Here is a 20446-nt window from a genome sequence, read left to right as displayed (position 1 = left end):
TTCCACCACCATCTCCCCTCTGGCCGCCGAGGAAACCGAGGCTCATGGTGACCTGGCCCAGGTCTGTTGGACTCAGGGTCCTTCTCATCCCCAAGATCAGAGGGCTGCCACAAGGGAAGGAGCTGGCCCCTAGACCCAGCCCAGGAAGCACACAGGGAAGGATGCCCTGGGGACTTCGGTATGTTATTGCAAAAAAAAATTTATTGCTATATGAACCCTGCTTTCATTCCTCCATTTCCCAGAAAATGAGCCATGGGAGACACCAGGAGAGGCAGGAGACCATCCTCCTTGCACAATACCCACTCCCTTGGATGCTGTCCTCAGCGAGGGTGGCTGGGGTCAACCAAGGGGCCCACCCGCAGTGTGGCAGAGGAGGTAGGTTGACCCTGTGGACGTTGAGCTCGGTGGCAAAGGTCCTGGCCTTCTGGTAGAAGAAGAGCGACTTCTCGCGGTCCAGGAGGAAGTTGTGGGAGATGGTGGCCAGCTGCGTATAGATCTTCAGCTGTGCCTTCTTGTTGCCCAGGTCCACGGCAGCTGCCAGTGCCAGCTGGTAGTACCCGGCTGCATCAAATGGGTTCTGAAGGGGACAGGCCATGCTCAGCAAAAGGGGGACTCGGAGCCCATCTTCCCAGAGGCCATTCCTGTCTCCAGGTCATTCCACATGTCCAGCCAATGCTGGCTCACCCCATGAACCCCGAAGCCTGTGACACTGCTGTGGTCTCAGCTGCAGGAGGTGGGGACGACCCTGATACCCCTGGAAGCCTTCCTGACTGTCCCTACACCCCACTCACCCCAAGCCTCCTGCCCCAGTGCCACCCTCTCTGCAGGCAGTGGCTGCTTTCCCCATGGGCTGAGGTCAGGGCAGATCGTGCCTGCTCTGAGAGTTCCATGCAGGACCCGTGGCTCCAAGCCACAGCAGGGGCACAGTGTTGAGTGACCCAGGCTCCCTTCTGGCCCCTGTCCATGCTGACCATTTCCAGGCCCTCCAGGGGCCAGGCCAGGTAGAAAACCATCTCACAGGTGTCCACTCTGGCAATGTTCCCTGAAATATTGACGGAGTGTGACTCCCCAGACATCCACTCTCATTGTCAATGCATCTTTGGCTCAAACTCACCATCGCTGGGATGGGATGCCATCTCCCAGACCTCCTCCTTGACCCTCCCATCCCCCACCCGGCTTCTCCCCAGGCTCCTCCTCCACATGGGGGTCACCTAAGGGACCTCTCTAAGACCCATGCCTGGCCTGTCCCTCTTTACCATCTCAAGATGGCTCCCAATGACAAAGTCCAAGATGCAGCAGTCCATTCCCTCACTGTCCCACCCCACACACAGAGCAGGGGCGTGAGAAGGCCCCAAGTCACCGCCACTGCTCATCCAATGCCCCCAGCCCAGCCGAACACTGGACTCTGTGCTGGGTGCGTGGCTGAGCCTAACGTCCTTGCTCCCAGTCTGAGGGCCTTGGGAGTGAACACTGACCACACAGGGTGGTCCGGGCTGTGGCAGAGGGAAGCCCAGGAGGTCCCAGACTCAGCCAGGAGTGAAAGGCAAAGGCTTCCTGAAGGGGTGGGGACTTCCCAACTAAACAGGAAGGAGCCAGCCAAAGCATATGTCTCTACATGTGCCTGTGTGTACGTGTCCCTGTGTGTGTGCGCGCACCTGTGTGTGCCTGTGCCTGTGTGCATTTTCATCTGCCTGTAGTGTGTACAGCAGCTACTGAGTGGCAGGCTGAGCCAGGACACACCTAATCCACCCTATTCCAGGGCTCACTCTCATGTGTAGACTAAAGGGGACACCATTTTAGAGGCAGTTGGCAAAGATGCCCATTTACCCCTGCTTCTCTGCCAGCCTTCCAGGTCCCATCCAGCCCGGCTTTTTCTCCCACTCCTCTGGGCCCTGGGTCCAGAGCCTCCTATACAAGGAGGAGGGTGTAGCCTTGGAAAGACAGCCGCCCTTGGGGAATTCCAAGGGGGCCTCCCTGTGGGAAGCTGGCCTGCGCTGACAGCATACTCACGATGAGGCCCAGAGGGCTGTGCATGGGAAGGAGGTGAAGGAGGCCACTGTCCCCCGACCCCAACCATGGACTTTGGCCTCTCAGGTACTACTTGGCGCTTTCCTTTCTCCTGGACAGGCGGAGTGGGCGGCAGGCTTGACCAAGAGAGAGAAAGGCCTCTTCTGGGAGGCCCGTCCCCCTGGGTCCCAGGCAAGCCCCTGAGCAGTGAGCAGCGTCCCCCTGGGCCTGACACCTGGCACCTCCATGTCTGGCTGGGACTTGGGAGGCCACAGGGACCACATCTGACCACCAGGTGTCGCCAGCACTGGGCTGAGGCATGTCGGGCCTCCGTAGGCCTGCAGTGGGGGATACAGGGCAGGGTCTTAGGGCTGCCCCACTCCTCAAGTTGTTCTAAGGCCTCCAAGATCTCGGCCCCTGGACTGGAGTGCCCTGGCCCCTCAGCCCATAACGAGTACTGACGCGGTGCCGGTGTGATGCTAAGGAAGGGCGGTGCCTGCGGGGCAGAGGGGTGGAGACAGCCCAGGTCTGAGTCTGCCAGTCCTAGCTCTCCAGCCCTGCAAGGCTGGGGCAGACAGAGCACAGCACGTCCCCTCCAGACACACCCGACCCAGCAAGGCCTCAGCCTGGCTGGCTGGGGCCCCGCCCCACTGCACCTGCCCTGAGCTGGGGTTTCCCTGTTTGTGAACCCAATGGTAAGATACTGGTCCCACCCCACCCTTCCTGGGTGATGTGAAGATTCAAGGTGTCTCGGGACTCCAGGAAGGAGTTGCTCCGTGCAGGCTGGCACCCTGCGCAGGCTTCCTAGAGGAGGTGCCAGGATTTGGGTTGGATCTTGCAACGTGGATTCAATGTGAGGATGATGCTGTCCTCCGAAATGTCCTTCTCCCGACCCTATTTTCTTTGTTAAATGCACCTTGACACTTGACTGTCAAGACTCAGCTTTGATGTCACCTCCTCCAGGAGGGCCTCCCTGACTACAATCCTCCTTCTTAACCCAGAGGCCACCATTGCCCACTCATGTGTCAGCCTCCCTGGCTGAGACTGAGTTCCTGAGGGTGGGGCCTGGCCATCTTGGGAGCTGAATTGTATCTGCTAACCTTGCTGGCTCCTCCAGCCGGGCATAGAGCTCCAGGGCGGCCACTGGGCCATTTCTAAGGAAGGCTGGAACCCAGGCCTCGGGTCTGGGTGGAGATCCCACTCCAAGGGGACTGGGAACACCCCGAGCCCTGCCCCTCCCTCCCACCTTCAGGTCGTAGAAGATGATGTCACGGAGCATCAGGTACACCTTCACGTAGTAGAGGGTCTCCTCGTCGAACCCCAGTGGCAAGTTGCAGAGCTACAGGGTCTTGAGGTAGAAGTGCTCCGCCAGCTTGTCATGGCCCAGCCGGTGGTAGGCCATGCGCTCATTCAGCCGGTCCCCTGGGGTGCAGGCCAAAGGGGCAGGTGTGAGGACGTGGCTCCCTGGGGCAGGCAGGGCACAGGCCCCTCAGGAGCAGGTATACAGACCCCAGGCAGCACTCGTGGCTTGCCTCCAGGCACCTGTGGTCACCAGACTCACTTTCCCGTCTGGAAAGCAGAATTAATAAGGCCTGCCCCTGTCTACTGTGAGGCTTTGGCAAAGTCGGACCTGGATGGCCCAGCTCTGTGTCTACACATAGCCACCTGCCTCTGCTCACTGGTTTTAACCAGGGGAGCCCATGCAGTTCAGGTGCTCCCGGGTACCCCAGCTGCAGGCAACCCACAGATGTGACATCTGACTCCTCCTGGGTGTGTCACGATCAGATCCCCCTACCTTGGGAAGTCAGCTGCACACCTACTGTGTACTGGTCCACAGGACACAAGGCACTGGCACATGTGGCCTGCCTAGGGTTCGCTGTCTCTGGAGGGGGACAGACGACCCTGGCACAGCACCAGGGGATGCCCGGCCTTAAGGGGCAGACTGCTGGAAGGGGAACTGGGATTTTATCAGCCAGAGAGCCGTGTGGTTGATGACGGTGGGAAAGGCACAAGACAAAGGGAATATGCCACTCAGCCTGGCACATACAGGGACCAACGAGATGCCTGGCATGTCTAGAAGGCAGAGGGCACACTGGGCGGCCCTTGTGGTCAGCAGCGGGAACAGGCAGAGGAAGCAGAGCTCAGTCAGGCAGGGAACTCTGCACTGCGTGAGAGACCTCGGGCTGTTCCTCACAGCCGGACGGGGAAGCCAGTTGGGCAGATCTGCCTGCCTGGACAGGAGACCAGGAAAATCCAGCAGCTGTTTTAGCTCCTGGCCTGCAGACCCAGAGGCTGGGCTCTGGCAAAGTGTGGGTCCTGGCAGGGTGGGGGCTCAGGGGACGTACCCAGAGTGATGCTGAGTGCTAGGACCATGTGGGCAACCTCCAAGCCCTCCTGTGGCTTCTCCATTGTGACCAGGAGTGCCACCAGCTTGCTGCACAGCTGTAGCTGCGGCTCCACCCTGCGGTTGTCCGTAGTCACTGCCAGGGGCAGGGCCTGGTCCTACCACACAGGCAGGTGGGGTCAGGTTTCCCACAGCACCCACCTTGCGCAGAGTCCTCGTCAGAGCTCAAACATGTGCTTGGAGCTTCCCACACCCCAGCTACTCCTGCACCTCGACACAGCTCTGTGCTGTGGGATAACACATAGTTCAGACACCCAAGTTGGGGGCTGAAGAGTCACCTGAGGCCCATCCAGCTACTCCCGACAGCCTCAAACCAGCCTCTCCCACCTGAGCACTGGGGGTCTGACTGGGGGGAGCCAACCTCCTCTCTGCTCTAGAAACACCACACTGATCTGTGCCCAGGGCTGAGCCACACTGTGAGCTCAGAGGAAAGGAGAAGTCGTCCCACTTCGGGGTACATGCAGACCTGGGCCTCCCACTGATATGCTGTGTGTCCTTTGACATGTCCCTGTGCCTCTCTGAGCCTCAGTTTCCTCATCTGGAAGATGGGGACAGGACTTCCCACTCATGGTTGCTTGAGGTCATCAGGTACAAGGGTAGAGCAATTGTCACGTCCAGGCTCCGAGCGTTTTTCCCGGGCAGCGGCATGGTCATATGCCTCAGACCACCAGGTGCCCCACTGAGGCCCACCCACATCAGCCCACAGGCCAGCTCACTCGGTAGAAGGACATGCCTTCCTCCTGCTCCCAGGGCCCATTGAAGAAGATGTCTCCAACTGCCTCCAACAGCTCCAGCCCCAGGTTGGGGTCGCCTGTGTGCACGTCCACATTCTGTGCCACCTGAAAGGAGACAGAAGTTCGCTCCAGACCCACACCTAGCAACGTGGCTACGCGCACCTTTGCCAGCCTCTTTTCTCCCACACACTACAGGTACACCTGAGCATTTTTCAGACCCTGTGCATGGAGGCTGCCCCCACCACTGGCATGAGGACAATGAACTGATGCACCTGAGTGCCAGGAGGTGACTGAGCAGCTGCAGCCCAGGAGCCCGACACCTGTGAATCCTACCACCAGGGGTAGCCCTAGCCCACTCCCCCTGCACTCAAACCAGTCTCCGTGGCCCCTAAATTGCTGGGAGCCCAGCCCCTGTCTCCTTTCTGCGTTGTCACATCCCTGCCACATCAGCAGTGTTTCAGTGTTTGTGGGTGGGCCTGGTCCCCTCTTGGCCATGAGCTCTTGATCCCTCTCCTCAGCTCAAGGAGGTATACAGCAGGTGCTCAATAATGAAAGCTTCACCAGGCTCCTGGGCTTCACAATTTGTACCAGATCACACAGTGTTTCGGAAAGCCTCTGAAAACAGCCACTATGATAGATTCATTTTGTAAGGAGGTGTGCCACATGTCGCTTGGAGCAAGTTCTTCTGTGTGTTAACTGAGTGGTCACATTATTTGAGGATGTGCTGTATACCAGCAAGTGCTGTGCACTGTGAGGGGCCGTGCCTCTGCCCTCAGGGAGAAGATGCTGGCCACTGGAGGAGGATGTGAGGGAACCAGTTGGAGGGAGGGAAAAGGCACACAACAGGTGCTCAGCAGTGGCTTAGGAATGAGTGGATGGATGGATGAATGGATGACGAGATGAAGACACATGGATGGATGGAAGGGTGTGTGGATAGATGAATGCTTGGATGGATGGATGGATGAATGGATGGATGGGTGGGTGGGTGGAATGATGTGTGTATGTATGGGTGGGTAGATAATGTATGGATGGGTGGAGGGTAGATGATGTATGTACATGTGGATGGATAGATGGTGGACAGACGAATGTATGGATAAACAAATGGACAGATAGATGAATGGAGGGATGCATTAATAGGTAGATTGGTGGGTGGGTGGATGGACGAACGGTGAATGGATGGATGGGTGAGAGGATGGATGAATGGAAGGATCAATTGGTAGGTGGATGAATGATGGATGGATGATGGATGGATGAACAGGTGAATGGATGGATGATGGAAGGATGAACGGACGAACAGATGGATGGATGGTGGCTGAATGAATGGATGATAAAGGGACGGATGGATGAACAGGTGAATGGATGGATGGATGGAAGGATGAGCAGGCGAGTGGATGGATGATGGATGATGGATGGATAGAAGAATGAACAGGTAAATAGGTGATGGAAGGATGAACGGATGGGTGGATGGACAGGTGAATGGATGGATAGACGGGTGAATAGATGGATGATAAAAGGATGGATGAATGATGGATGGATGATGGATGGATGGAAGGATGGACAGGTAAATAGATGATGGAAGGGTGAATGGATGGGTGGATGGACAGAGAGTGAACAGCACAGGAGTCCTCCTGCATCCCTTGCCACTCACCTGGATGTACAGGTCCACCAGCTCGCTCTGCCGCAGGAGGTAATAGATCCTCCCTGCTTGCAGCCAGGCATGTGCCTCCTCTTTCCTCTGGAGGTCAATGAAAATCCCCAGACTTCGTTTGGTGTAGTCCAGAGAGGATTTGTAGGCCCTGGAATCACTGGAATCAGACACAGGTGTCAGAACAAGGGCTCTCATCCTCCTGGAACCAGTCTGCCTCCTCCCGTGGGTCTGGTGACAGATGAATCTGGCATGTGGGGACTGGGAGCGGCCCTCTTGTGTGTGCAGTGTTCTGCCCTTCCCAGGCTGCTGGGATGGCCAGAGTGAACACACACGGCATGGAAAAGATGAAGGACATCCTTCTGAGGGAATCGAGCATCATGCTGCCCTGTGGCAGGAGGAGTGTGCTAGTCCATCTCCCCTGCCTCCCAGTCATGGCCTGTGTCTTCTCCAGACGCACCAGGAGCCGTTAGTGTTCAGAGGCTATCTAGGCCGATGGTTCTCAAGGTGTGCAGGCATCACAGTCACCCGGAGGCCTGTCCTTATAGCTTGCTGGCCCTGCCCCCAGAGCTTCCAACTCCACAGGCCTGGGGCAGGCCCTAGAACTCCCACTTGCCACAAGCTCCTAGGTGACATGGATGCTGCTCTACTGGTCCAGGGACTACACTTTGAGAAGCATGGCTCTAGCACACTGGCCCATTTTCCTTCTGTGAACTTGAGGCCAAGACTACAGTCAGTCTCCCAGGTCCCTATGGAATCTGGCTCCTTCTCTGCTCTCTCAGTAAGTCCAACACTCAAGGGGCTGGGACTGCAGCAATGTCACTGGGCCCTATGGGTGGGGTGGTCAGGGCCATGGTTACCCCACCAGGTCAGGATGCTTGGGGGAAGCTGACTAGGCCAAATATGGGATGTGAGACCTTGAAACCCTGCCCCAGGGAAGCAGGTGACACAACTGGATCTGTCTTCTGTGGGAGAGAAGCCACAGGTGGCTGCTGTGGTCACATTTAAGGGGACAGACGAAGCCCAGGAGTGAAGATTCGGGGCAGGCACAGGTAAGATGACAAAAGCCACCATAGTAGGAAGAACAGCCCAGAGTGCACCTACTGCCTCTGCTGGGGTTGAGGTGACCTTTGCCCCAACAAGGGAGGCTCAAGCTGGGACTCATGGGCCAGCAGCAGCCCTGGGATGACCCCAGGCCGGCCAGCTCAAAGCATCTGATGCCAAAGCACCAAATGATCAAAAGGAGAGGGGCTGCTGGGCCCTGGGCCAGCTTCCCTGTGCCCTTCTCCCTGCCCGCCCCCACCTCCACCACTGCAAAACCAGCCCTTACCGCTCCGTGCCCAGGGACAGGTACAGCTGACTGATGGTCTCCAGGAGCTGCCCCTCCAGCACCTTGTCGGCCACCTTGCGGGCCAGGGAGAGCTGGAGATCGTGGTAGATGACATACTGGGCCTCGCTGGGCATGACGGCGCTGTAGAAGTAGCACAGCCACTGGACGGCCCGCAGCTGGTCTGGGCAGAAGACAAAATGGAAGACGTTAGTCTCTCAGCATCGAAGCGAGGCTGGCTGGGCTCAGAGGCCCCTGCTTGCCTCCTTCACACCTCTGTGAGCCTGGGCCCCATAGGCGGGGCGCCTGAGCGCAGACAGGCCATGCACCTGTGCCAGGGCAGACGCCAAGCACACTGTGACATGGGCACATCTTGGTGCAGATGCTCATGGTACAGGCCGGCCTTCTTTACAACTCCCAGGGCCGAGGTTGTGGATGGACACAGAGTGAACAGCAGGGGCTTGGCACCTGCACCAGGCCATCTATTTCTGCTTCACAAAGACCCTCTGGCCAGGATCAGGGCTGCCTTCAGCCTGAGCTGATGAGGCCAGGGGCACAAGTGGCCCCTGTCACAGATGGAACCCTGAGAGAGCAAAGCCAAGCATCACGTCTGCCACACATGGCATCATGTTGGGGGAATGGGATTCAAAGCTGGCCCCTGGCGTTCCCACACATGCTTCTCTCATGCAACCAGGCTCCCTAGCCACAGGCTCACTGGCCTCTCCCAAAGCCTGATTTTCTAGTGTCAGAAACATTCCGGAGATTAACATAGGAAACCAGGTACGCCGAATGGACATCTGTCACACACGCCACCCAACAACAGCCGAATACACAGTCCTCTCGAGCACCCATGGGACATTCCCCATGACAGACCATGTGCCAGGCCACAAAACGAGCCTCAGTGAATGGAGAAGGACTGAGACCAAAGCAGAGGTGTTCTTCAGCTGTACTGGCACAAAACTGGAAATCGACAGTGAAGGAAATGTGGGAAATTCAAAAAATATGTGAAAACTACACACTCCTAAACAACCAGTGAGTCAAAGAGACCAGCAGGGAAACCAAAAACTAATTTGAGAAGAATGCAAACAAACGCACAGCCCCGGCCAGTGCGGTGGCTCACGCCTCTCATCCCAGCACTGTGGGAGGCCGAGGCAGGAGCATCGCTTGAGTCCCGGAGTTTGAGATCAGCCTGGGAAACATGGTGAAATCCCGTCTCTATATTTAAAAAAAATACAAAAATTAGCCGGGTGGAGTGGTGCACATCTGTAATTCCAGCTACTCGGGAGGCTGAGGCATGAGAATGGCTCTAACCTGAGTAGAAGTTGCAGTGAGCCAAGATTGCACCACTGCACCCCAGCCTGGGCAATAGAGCAAAACTCTGTCTTTAAAAATAAAAATAGCACAACGTATCAAAAATTCCAAGATGCAGCTAAGGCAGTGCTGAAAGGGAAATTTATAACTGTAAATGTCTACATTCAAAGAAAGAAGAAAAATCTCAAATCAAAAACCTAACCTTCCACCTTGAGAAACTAGAAAAAGAACTAAACCCAAAGTGAATAAAAGGAAGAAAATAATAAACGTGAGAGTGGAAATGGAAAGTAAAAATACAGAGAATGGAAAAACAAAAGAGATAACAGAACCGAAGGTGGGTTTTTTGAAAATAACACAATTGACAAATCGTTCACTAGACTGACCGAGGAAAGAAAGACGGGACACAAATGACTAAAATCAGAGACTGAGCACCATGGCTGACGCCTGTCATCCCAGCACTTTGTGAGGCTGAGGTGGAAGGATCGTGAGGCCAGCATTCAAGACCAGCCCGGGGGAACATGATGAGACCCCATCTCTAATAAAAATGAAGAAATAAAAAATTACAAACCCAAGTTTCTAAAATCAGAAATGAAAGAGGAAACATTATTGCCGACCTGACAGAAATAAAAGGATTCCACGAAAACACTACGAACAATTGTACACCAACAAACCAGACCATCTAGACACAACAGCCAAATTCTTAGAAGGACACAAACTACCGAAAGTGACTCAAAAATGACCCCAAGGAAGCCTGTGGGGTATCAGCCCCGCCCTTGGTCTCCTCGATCGTTCAGCGCAGGGTGGGGAGACAGGGAAGCATGATCCCCGTTCCCTGGCCTGCATTTCCAAGTCTGAATCCCCTAGCACCCCGGGGAGGGCCTCGTAGGAGGAGGTACCACAGGCTATTGTGCCAAGAGCCACTGGAGGCTGCAGTGGGGGCTGGGGCACTGGGTTCCTGGAGGGTCTCCTTCCAGTAAGAGAATGTCCCTGGGGAAGAAGCCTGGGTCTGAACCCCCCAACCCTCCTTGGGCAGATGTGTGGGACCGGGGCCCCTTCACACGGTCCTTTCCAAAATCTTATCCCTCCTAGGGCCAGGAGTGGGTGCCAGGCCTGTGCTGGAAATGGGCAGGTTTGGTCACAGCCCCTGGGGCTCTGGTCCAGGTCACAGGAGGCACCTCTGAGTGGTCTCACTATGCCATGACAAAGCGCTGCAAGACAGAGGGGACCCACAACAGTATCCCTTGTCTCAGCCATTTCCCTGGACTCAACTTCCTCATCTATTCTCTGTGGCCTAGATTTCGGACAGGCCTGCCCACCTACTGTCCGTTCACTGCTCAGTCTGCAGTGACTGTTCGATAGCACTCCATGGCTCCCCAGTGCTCTTGGGGAAAAGGCCAAGCCACAGCCTGAGGCCCCAGGCCCTGCTTAGCTCTCCAGAAGAGCTTCTCACCATCCAGCACCCAACCCACCCCCTCCCAACTCTGCACCTCCCTGCATAAGCCCTGTTCACTCATCCCCGCTCCCACCCCACTCAACCCCGCTACCACTCCCGCTCACTCACCCCCACTCACACCCCACTCACCCCGCTCACTCTCCCGCTCACTCACCCCATCACACCCCACTCATCCCCGCTCACACCCCCCCACTCATCCCCACTCACTCCATCACACCTCCACTCACACCCCACTCATTCCCACTCACTCACCCCCACTCTCTCACCCCTAGGCCTTCACACAGGCTACACCACCAGCCTCTCCTCCACCAACTATTACTTGACTAAATGCTCTCAACCCTCTGGTTCTAGACTAAAGAGGCTTCCCTAACCCAGGGCCAAGTGCTGCCCCGCCATCACGCCATTCACCCTTTTGTGGCTTCTGTGGCCTGAAGCTCACATTCCCACGCTCAGTCTCTGCCACCCGAGGACCCCACAAGCCCCATTTGTGGGTGGGGCCTGGCACACTGCACAACGAGCTGCTTTTGCATGAACTGCTCTGCGGCTTTGGGCAATCACCCGCCCCCGTGTCCTCTGTGAAGTGGGATGACAGGTGCGCAGGCTGCCAACATACCAAGCAGATAACACGGGCACAAGAACTGGTGTTCAGGGCCTGGCTCATGGTGGGGCCCGAAGTCCCAGCGCAGCCGAGCCTGCCTTGATCCCAGGGTTATGTCTAGGAATTCCCAGCATGCAGGACTTTCAGTGCCCAAGGCGGGATGGTCCCTGGGCAAACCAGGAAGAGCTGGCTGCCTCAGTAGGCCACAGAGGGCCTGGCCCTGCATGGGAACCGCCTGTCTCCAGGGCGCTTGCCAACATCTGCTGCTGGACATGGCTCAGCACTTTCGATGGTAGAAAAACCACCACTTGTTTCTGAATCATAAACCCCAGGTGAGCCCTGACCCGAGTGGCCCCAGAAGGCTCACAGGAGGAACTAGGGCACTCACTCTCCACATGGCCTATTTCTACGGTGACCAGAAGGGCCCACTCATAGTAGCCCTTGCCCTGCTGGGCTGGGCCCTGGCGGGTGCAGAGGTGGCCCAGCTGCAGGAGTACGTGGGTGAAGTCTCGGCCACACTCCCTGCAGGGCAGCCTCGAGAACAGCCGCATGGCCCCCAGGAGGTAGTGCTGGGCCAGCCTGCTGGCACTTGCATGCAGGCACAGGGTCCCGAAATTGGCCAGCACCACTGCCTGGTTCCTCCAATGGCCCAGGTCCCAAGCCGCTCATAAGGCGCAGTAGTAGCCCTCAGCTGCCTGCCTCGTCCGGCCTGTCCTCTTCACAGCCACGGCCAGCATGTTGGCCATTACACCCTCTGGTCCTCTCTGGCCACCACTGCATCCTGGACAGACTGCAGGATGTTCAGGGTCACCAGGCTCTGTCCATGAAGCACGTGAAGCCAGGCCAGGGCCACCAGGCAGTCCACGATGGCACGGACTCTGGTCATGAAGAGGCCAGCTTTCTTGGCCGCCCCTCGGGCATGTGCCAGGCACTCAGTCAGCTCCTCCTCGTCGCTAAAGCTGCAGAACATGCCGCTCAGCCATGGCAGTGCCACGTCGTACAGGCCACAGAAGCTGGCCTTGTACCCGGGGGCGTTCAGGAACAGCAGCAGTGAGCTCAGGGCCTCTGGGTCCTCCCAGTCGTCCTCAGCTTCCAAGAAGAAGGAGGGGTCCTCGGGGTCCTGCAAGCTCACGTTGCTGGATGCCGCACAGAGACCCCAGGACGCTGGCTCCAGGGGGCAGCCTGGGCAGGTCTTGCATTGTTCCAGAACATTCTTCACCTTCGACAGGGTCTCCTGTGGATCCAGGCCCAGACAAGATGGAGGTATTTCTGCAAGTCACAAAAACACCTAGACATATTAGAGTCCGGCAGTGAGTCCTTGGTCCACTGGGGGCAGGGTCCCCCCATCCCTGCCCTCTGTGTCCCCGGCGCAGCTTGCCATGAGCCCTTAAGAATTATGTGCAACGCAAACTCGGGGCCTGGAGCACGTACGAACTCCGGCACTACGGGGACAGAGAGAACACGCAGGCCCGTGGCCCGACTCTCCTACAAAATCACCCTCCTGTCCTGTTTTGTCGCCCACCTGACAGCAAGGTTTTAGGAGACTGTGTCAGAACAGTGACCCCTCAGAGATGCCTTTCCCTTTAGAAAGAATCAAAGCCTTCTAACTGGACCCATGAATATGCAGCACCACAACTACAAATGTAACTTCTGTCAGCATATTGGGCCCCCCGGTGGGGTACAAGAATCCATGAAATCCTCAACAGCCAATCAGAGCTATGGATCAGCTCAAAAGCTGCTATGCAAAATTGGTAAAGCCACCGACGGCACAGGACAGGGGTGTTGTACCCATGTGCCCAGCTCCGTGCAGGGAAACGGACCATCCCTGCAGGAAGGATGGGAAAGCTTCCAGGCCCCTGTGGCCACCTTCACCGTGGATGGTCTGAAAACCTGAAGCCCACGGTTCCTAAAGGGTTAACAAAGGCCAGACTGCTCCAGCAGCCCACTGGTGTCTGCTGGCTTTGGTGGATTCCTAGCCAAAGCCCCCTCCCAGAGGTGAGCAAACAAGCGCATTTCCTGTTGGAAAACCTGGGATGAAAGGAGGCATTACTGGGAAGGGAAAAACCTAGATTTAAACCGACCCTCTGTTTCAAGCTCACATGCAAAAAATATGTTCAATACAAACTGCCTCCTTATTCATCTGTAAAGCCTTAGAATTAAAAAAATAAATAAATATGATTTAGAGGCAAATGTCTGACTTGACTACACTAGATTAGCTAAGAAATCGCCCCCACCCAGCAGAGGCACACAGCCCCTCCCAGCCACTACCCTGGCCTCCGGGGCAGCTGGAGAGCCACGTGCCTTTGCTCCAGTGACTTTGGCAGAGGGTGGAACCACCCCCTCCCTGAGGCAAACCTACAACAGCCTTCCCTTCCCCCCTGGCTCCCCTCAGGAAGGAGAAGACCCTTCAGGGACCTCAGTTGAGGCCCCTGCAACCTAAGGCTCTGAATTCTGCTACCCGCTGAGGGCAGTGTGGCCTCCCATCTCTGAGGCAGAGCACAGGGTGAACTGCAGCTTCTCCAGGTCATGAAAAAGGAACCCACAGCTACATGTGGGTCCCAGCAGTGGAAAGGATGCCCCATCTCGGTCGGGGACCAGGCGGGGGTCAGCATGTTCATTGGAAGAAATGTGGGACCTCAGGGCCTCCAGTGTCAGAGTAGACGGGAGGTTCAGGCCCACCTCAGGCGATGTCTCTCAAGTCCCCGGCCCACACCACAGAGGGGTGACAGCCGCATCCAATGCCCACCGTACTCACCTCTGTCCCCTTCCCTGCCATTACTCCAAAGCCCAGCTCATAACCAGAGAAGCCTGAGCCACGGACAAAACCTACCTTGTTCCTGCGGCTGCTCGGTCTCAGCTTCCTCTACTGAGTCTGGCAAGGGAGAACAGAGAAGCAATGAACACCCCCAGCCAGCACCTCTGGTCCCATGTCAGGTTGAGCTGGTGTCGGTGTTGCAGGATGAGAGCATTGCAGGGTGCAAGGGTTGAAAGTCATATCGTCCTCTTCCCTCCTGGATCATGGGAACAACATCACTGTGTGGTGTACACTTTCTGCGATATTGGGAGTAACATCGTCTTCTGTGCCTTGGAATATTAAGGACAATATCACGGGGGGACGTGTACATCTTCTGCAATATTGGGAATAATATTATCCTCTCTCTCCCTGCATACTAAGAAAGATATCACAGAGTACGTGTTCACCTCCTGCGATATGGGGATTGATACCATCTTCTCCCCTTCCAGATATCAGGAAGAGTATCACACGGGGGTGTACGGTGTCTGAGATACTAGGAGTAATATCAACCTCTCAGCCTTGGAATATTAAGAAGAATATCACAGGGTGGATGTACACCCCCTGCCATATTGGGAGTAACATCAGCCTCTCCTCTCCATGGATATTAGGAACAATATCCCAGGCTGGGTGTACGCCTCCTGCTCTATGGGGAATCATATCTTCCTCTCCCAGGATATTAATAACAATATCACAGGGTGGGTGAACACAGCCTGCGATACTGGAACTATTATCATCCTCTCCCCCTCCAGATACTAGGAACCATATCACAGAAGAGCTGTACCCTCCCTGGGATATTGGGAGTAATATCATACGCTTCTTCCATGAATATCAGGAGCAATATCACCGGGTGGCTGTCCATTCATTGCTATGTTGGGAGTCATGTCATATTCTACCCCTCTCAATATTAGGATCAGTGTCACAGGGTGAGTGTATACCTACTGTGGTATTAAAACTAAAATCATGCTCTCTGTCCCTAGATATTAGGAACAACATCACAGGTAGGTGTTCACCCCCTGCAGTATTAGAAGCAATAATATGATTAATTAGCAAACATCAATCATCGATTTTAATAATTATCAGGCTAGTCTCGAACTCTTGACCTCAGGTGATCTGCCCGCCTCAGCCTCCCAAAGTGCTGGAATTACAGGCGTGAGCCACGGCACCCAGCCAACACTACTTGACATCCCTTTTTGGACCTCAAATTTAGCATGCGGAAAACACACTTTTGATTCCCCCTACTATAACCCACTCCTCCCATAGTCTTCCCGATCCCAATAACAGCATCTCTAGTCTTCCAGTTACTCAGGCCAAAATCCTTGACATCATCCTTAAAACTTCTTTTTCTCTCTCTTGTCATCCAACCCATTTAAACTCTCCTTTCAAAATATGTGCCAGACCTAACCACTTCTCACCTTCCTCATCATTTCCAACCAGGTCCAGCCCTCATCATAGCGCTCTGGGTTACGGCAAAAGCCTCCCAATCGCCAGGCACAGTGGCTCACGCCTGTAATCCCAGCACTTTGGTAGGCCAAGGCAGGTGAATCATCAGAGGTCAGGAGTTCAAGACCAGCCTGGCCAACATGGTGAAACCCCTCTACTAAAAATATAAAAAATTAGCCGAGCATGGTGGTGGGCGCCTGTAATCCCAGCTATCCGGGAGACTGAAGCAGGAGAATCACTTGAACTCAGAAGGCAGAGGTTAGAGTGAGCCGAGATTGTGCCATTGCACTCCAGCCTGGGTGACAAGAGCGAAACTCCATCTTAGAAGGTTTAAAAAAAAAAAAAAAAAGCCTCCCAACCCACCTGTCTCCTTCCACCTTTCACCCTGCCCTGCATTCTACCTTCCTCTCTCAAACATTTCAGAAAAAATAAAATTATATCCACAGAGAGGGAAAGTACAAATGGGGTGAAATGTTTGGGGAATCTGAGGGAAGAGTATATGGGAATTGTCTGTACTATTTTTGCAACTTTTCCATAAGTCTGAATTATTTTGAATTCAAGAGTTAAACAAAGAAAAAAAAAAAAACACTATCTCCCTTTGTGAATCCATCCTGTCTTTCCCCTGGCAACTTAAGGACACTCTCAACTAACACATCTATTTTTTCATGAACACTAAAAGAACCCTTGCCGAGTTTTGACTTTCTGTGCTTGGCAGTAGAAGTGTGTGTGTGTATGTGTGTGGTGTGTATGTATATATAGAGAGGGAGAAATATATATATGAGTATATATATAAATATATACTATATTTACAATGGTAATGTATATATATATAAATATATGTGTGTGTGTAGATATATATAATACGTACCCCATAGCCTGTCCTTAACCAGTTCTAAACTTAGTCCGAAAAACACACACCTAAGCACAGAATTTCAAAATAATACGATGAATATTTTGATAGAGGGATGTGTTGCTATGGAACACGCTGCTAAGACACAAAACCTCCTAGATGGGACAATGAATGAACGAAGTTTGCACCTATAGGCACCCCCTCTGATATCCCCTCAAACCTTTATAGTTATATGCATTTGCTTCCGCCAGGACCCCTATTTCATAAGGGTTAGTTCTAGAGTCTAGCAAGTTCCTACTACAGCTGGCACACATATGCCATTCAAAAATCAGTGGCGGAGTGAATGACGAGTTAAGAACCGTTTGTCAGCCAGTGCTCAGTAATACAACATGCACTGGTATGCAAATGATATTTTTGTTGAAAGCAACAGCAGGATCACAAATTATCTTTCCAGAGAAAGCAAACCTCAAAAGCTTCTTTACCCTACTAAAGCACATTATAAGAATCTCCCCTTATATAAAAGAAAACCTCCTCATTCGTTATCCATGGCATGTAAACCTAATAAGCCTCCGTCTCTGATGACATCTCTTCCATCCCCAGGGCTAGATAAAGGAGGTTCCAGAAACCATGGTAGTTGTGAAGGTGGCTCCCAGCTCTGACAGTCTTGAACCCTGCATGCGTGGAGGACACACAGCAAAAGAACAGCAGAGGGAAGCATCATCAGACTTCGAATATGTTTGAACCAGAGATAGCAAATAGGCTGCAGCCAACTGAAAACACCAGAGATTCATGGTGTTCACCTGAGGGGTTGTGCTCTTAAAAAACAAAAATAAAAAATAAAAATTTAAAAATTAAGAAAGGAAGGGGTCAAGAATCCATCAGGTCTGACTGAGACGTGTATCAGTGACTAACACCCCGTATGGCAAAAGTACTCCGGTGCGCTTTGGGTACTCACAGCTTCAGCAGTATTCAAAGGCGTGTGCTCCCCTAAGACTAAGCCACGGGAATACCCCCAGCAACACTGCCAGGAGAAACGTCTCCCATCTATTTGGCTAGAAATACAGTTGTCTTTAACAAATTCACACTGAATAAATCCTGACTTATTAGAGCCTGTGAGAATGACATTCTCAATGATAACGGTTATCACTACAATCTCCAAACATCTGCGATCCTGCAGGGAGGAGCTGTGACAGTGCAGGCCACAGGCCACATGTCCAGAATGTTTCCCAGATTGCCTGTTACAGAATAAAAGAAATGAATCCCCCCCCCCAAGAATGTCTTCACTCACATTTAGCCAGTTGTTCCTTTGTGTGCATCTCTGTGCTAATATGGCCATTCTTCCCCACAGCCTGAAGTCACATGCTAAAATAAAAGAGACTCACATGAAGTCAGAACCATGCAGATGCAAGGAAACCACCACAAAGGAAATGGGCTGGAGAGTGTGGCCAGGAGGATGGTACTTCCCAGGAAGCAATTACTTCATCTCTGCCCATGAAGCAGGCAGCTGTTATTGTCCCCCAGGCCCACGCCAGCCACTCAGAGTAGGTTCTAACCAAACTACCTCCAACAAGCAATATAAATACACCACACAATTGGCTTCTGAAAGGACACCTTGCAACCAACAAGAAACTTAGCACAACTTTGACAAACTGTACAACTAAAAACCTTGGAAAGGGATAAACACTGCTACATTTTGACTCAAATACTGCTACGTGGTAGCACCACAATAATTCACTGAAACAAAAGAATGAATGAGGAATACGTTTATATAGGAATCAGAGGAAGCATGACTAATCATTTAAAGAAATAGGTCAAGAAACTGCTAGGTTCAAATGCTACCGTGAGACACTGTCAGGGCCTTAGGCAAATTCACTTCTCTTGGTCCTGTTTCTAGGTTCATCAAAAACCAGCTTTGGATTAGGGAATCTATTGCTTCCCAAAGCCTTCCTTCTGTGATTCCAGCCCAGATTTTAGGACTGCTCTCCCACTTGGTATATGAAAGCACTTTCTATGTATAAAAGCAAGAGTGCATTTCTGTGTTGAATGCGGTTTGGGACCTACTCTATGAGGCAGAATATCGTCATGTAACTTTAAACGTGACGACAAGGCTCACTCTAGATAAGGATAACACATAAGATGTGGCCATACACCTGTGCATGCCTGACAGGGAGATGGGGAAGTCTCATTTAATGAAGCCAGGGTGCCTGTTGCACCTGAACATCCTCAGTCCACGTCAAGTTCACAACGTCCTTCTGACATCAAACCACAGGTATCACATACTTTTCCATACTTTCCACCCAAGATTAAAATATGCAGAGCACCGTGATAAAGACACCTCCATTCCCAGCATGTTGGCTTTCATTCCGTAGAATTACATACTTTCGGTGCAAAATGGTGACCAGGTTCCAGCGGCAAGCAAGACTGGGCTCAGTGGGGACAGCAGGCCCTGCAGGAGCCACCACTCCTGTCGCCACAGTCTGATGCAGCTGCAGAGAGGCTGTGGCTGAGGCCATTCACTTTGTGAGAGAACCGCACAGGAGGGAAAAGGTAGGGAAGAGGGCAATGTCATGCTTCTGAGCCCAAGCCAAGGAATCGCATCCCCTGTGACTTGCACTTATATGCCCAGATGACCTGAAGTAACTGAAGAATCACAAAAGAAGTGCAAATGCCCTGTCCCACCTTAACTGATGACATTCTACCACAAAAGAAGTGAAAATGACCGGTCCTTGCCTTAAGCGATTATATTATCTTGTGAAATTCCTTTTCCTGGCTCAAAAACCTCCCACACTGAGCACCTTGTGACCCCCACTCCTGTCCACCAGAGAACAACCTCCCTTTGACTGTAATTTTCCTTTACCTACCCAAATCCTATAAAACGCCCCCACCCTTATCTCCCTTCGCTGACTTTCTTTTTCAGACTCAGCCCGCCTGCACCCAGGTGATTAAAAAGCTTTATTGCTCAAACAAAGCCTGTTTGGTGGTCTCTTCACAGGGACGCGCATGACAGGCAGGTGCAGAGCCAGGGAAGGACCTGTGATGAGAACAGAAAGGAATGCGTCTCCCTGTACACACACTCGGATTTTATGACAATGTGCGCAGGGGGCTGAACTGGATGCCTGAGAACATTCCTCCAAGTTCTTTTGCTGATTTTCTCAATATTGGTGTAAAATCTGAACTCAGACAAAATTTTTTTAAATCGCTTCAATCAACATCTTTGTCTAGTGCTCAGCATCATATCTACATGATCATCTAGAAAACCAACTTCTCTTCTAAGGCTCACATCTTCCTATTAAGTCCCAGGGATTTTACAAGGGAATGCACCTCTGATTCGCACCAAGAACACAGACAACTACTGTTAAAGAAATGATTAAATTGCTTACATAATTTTTTAAACACCCAGATTTGAAATACAACAGAGACAACTTTTTGATAGCTCTGCTTTCCAACTGCGAACTGCGAGTGGAGAAAATAACCTACCATGATTTCTAACCAGTCAATAACCTGTCTTCCCTGGCTGCAGTAGGAGCAATCTTTCTGAGCTCAGGATGAAAAAGAACCCAGCTGGTTAGAGGACAGACAATCATCAGTTCTCAGTGGAATTCCCGGGTCCCAAATCCCCATGTGACACGTGGAAGTAAACAGCTATCATTGACCAAGCATCTGAATGCTTATCTCACCTCGCCATCTGATTCTCCTGCCATGCAAATTTAAAATTAATAAGCCTGCTATTAGAGAATAGAGTTGGTGCTACATCTGTCTTCCTAAAATTATGGATAATTACCAGCCCACAATGGCTTCTAATCAGATTTGAGTAGTCCCTTAGACAGGAAGCTAAAGTGCCTCAGCCCTAAACTGAGAAGAAAGCAGAAACTGGAATGCTCTA

General features: G+C 52.9%; 1 protein-coding gene and 1 long non-coding RNA gene across 14 annotated transcripts in view; one reads left to right on the top strand and one right to left on the bottom strand.

Moving 5' to 3' along the window:
* Positions 1-18966, top strand: part of LOC140712164 (uncharacterized) — an 85765-nt gene extending 66799 nt beyond the window's left edge. For both annotated transcript variants that reach the window (XR_012093627.1, XR_012093626.1), the window contains one exon: positions 17912-18966. This is a non-coding gene — a long non-coding RNA (uncharacterized lncRNA). The remainder of the gene's footprint in view (positions 1-17911) is intronic.
* Positions 180-20446, bottom strand: part of LOC103215370 (SH3 domain and tetratricopeptide repeat-containing protein 1-like) — a 44711-nt gene continuing 24444 nt past the window's right edge. For 4 of the 12 annotated variants that reach the window (XM_073017870.1, XM_073017872.1, XM_073017869.1 and 1 more), the window contains 6 exons: positions 14310-14563; positions 11868-12748; positions 8121-8301; positions 6794-6950; positions 5128-5250; positions 180-577 (listed from right to left, as the gene is read on the bottom strand). In XM_073017870.1, coding sequence (XP_072873971.1) covers positions 224-577; positions 5128-5250; positions 6794-6950; positions 8121-8301; positions 11868-12030 — 978 coding nt within the window. In that variant the 5' untranslated portion in view covers positions 12031-12748; positions 14310-14563 and the 3' untranslated portion in view covers positions 180-223. Of the gene's footprint in view, positions 3430-5127; positions 5251-6793; positions 6951-8120; positions 8302-11289; positions 12749-14309; positions 14564-20446 lie in introns of those variants that run through there. The other 8 variants (XM_073017876.1, XM_073017875.1, XM_073017874.1 and 5 more) reach the window with 6 other exon arrangements.

The sequence above is a fragment of the Chlorocebus sabaeus genome, chromosome 8 (assembly GCF_047675955.1).
Source record: "Chlorocebus sabaeus isolate Y175 chromosome 8, mChlSab1.0.hap1, whole genome shotgun sequence".
Lineage (NCBI taxonomy): Eukaryota > Metazoa > Chordata > Mammalia > Primates > Cercopithecidae > Chlorocebus > Chlorocebus sabaeus.
This window is presented reverse-complemented; position numbering and strand designations above follow the sequence as displayed.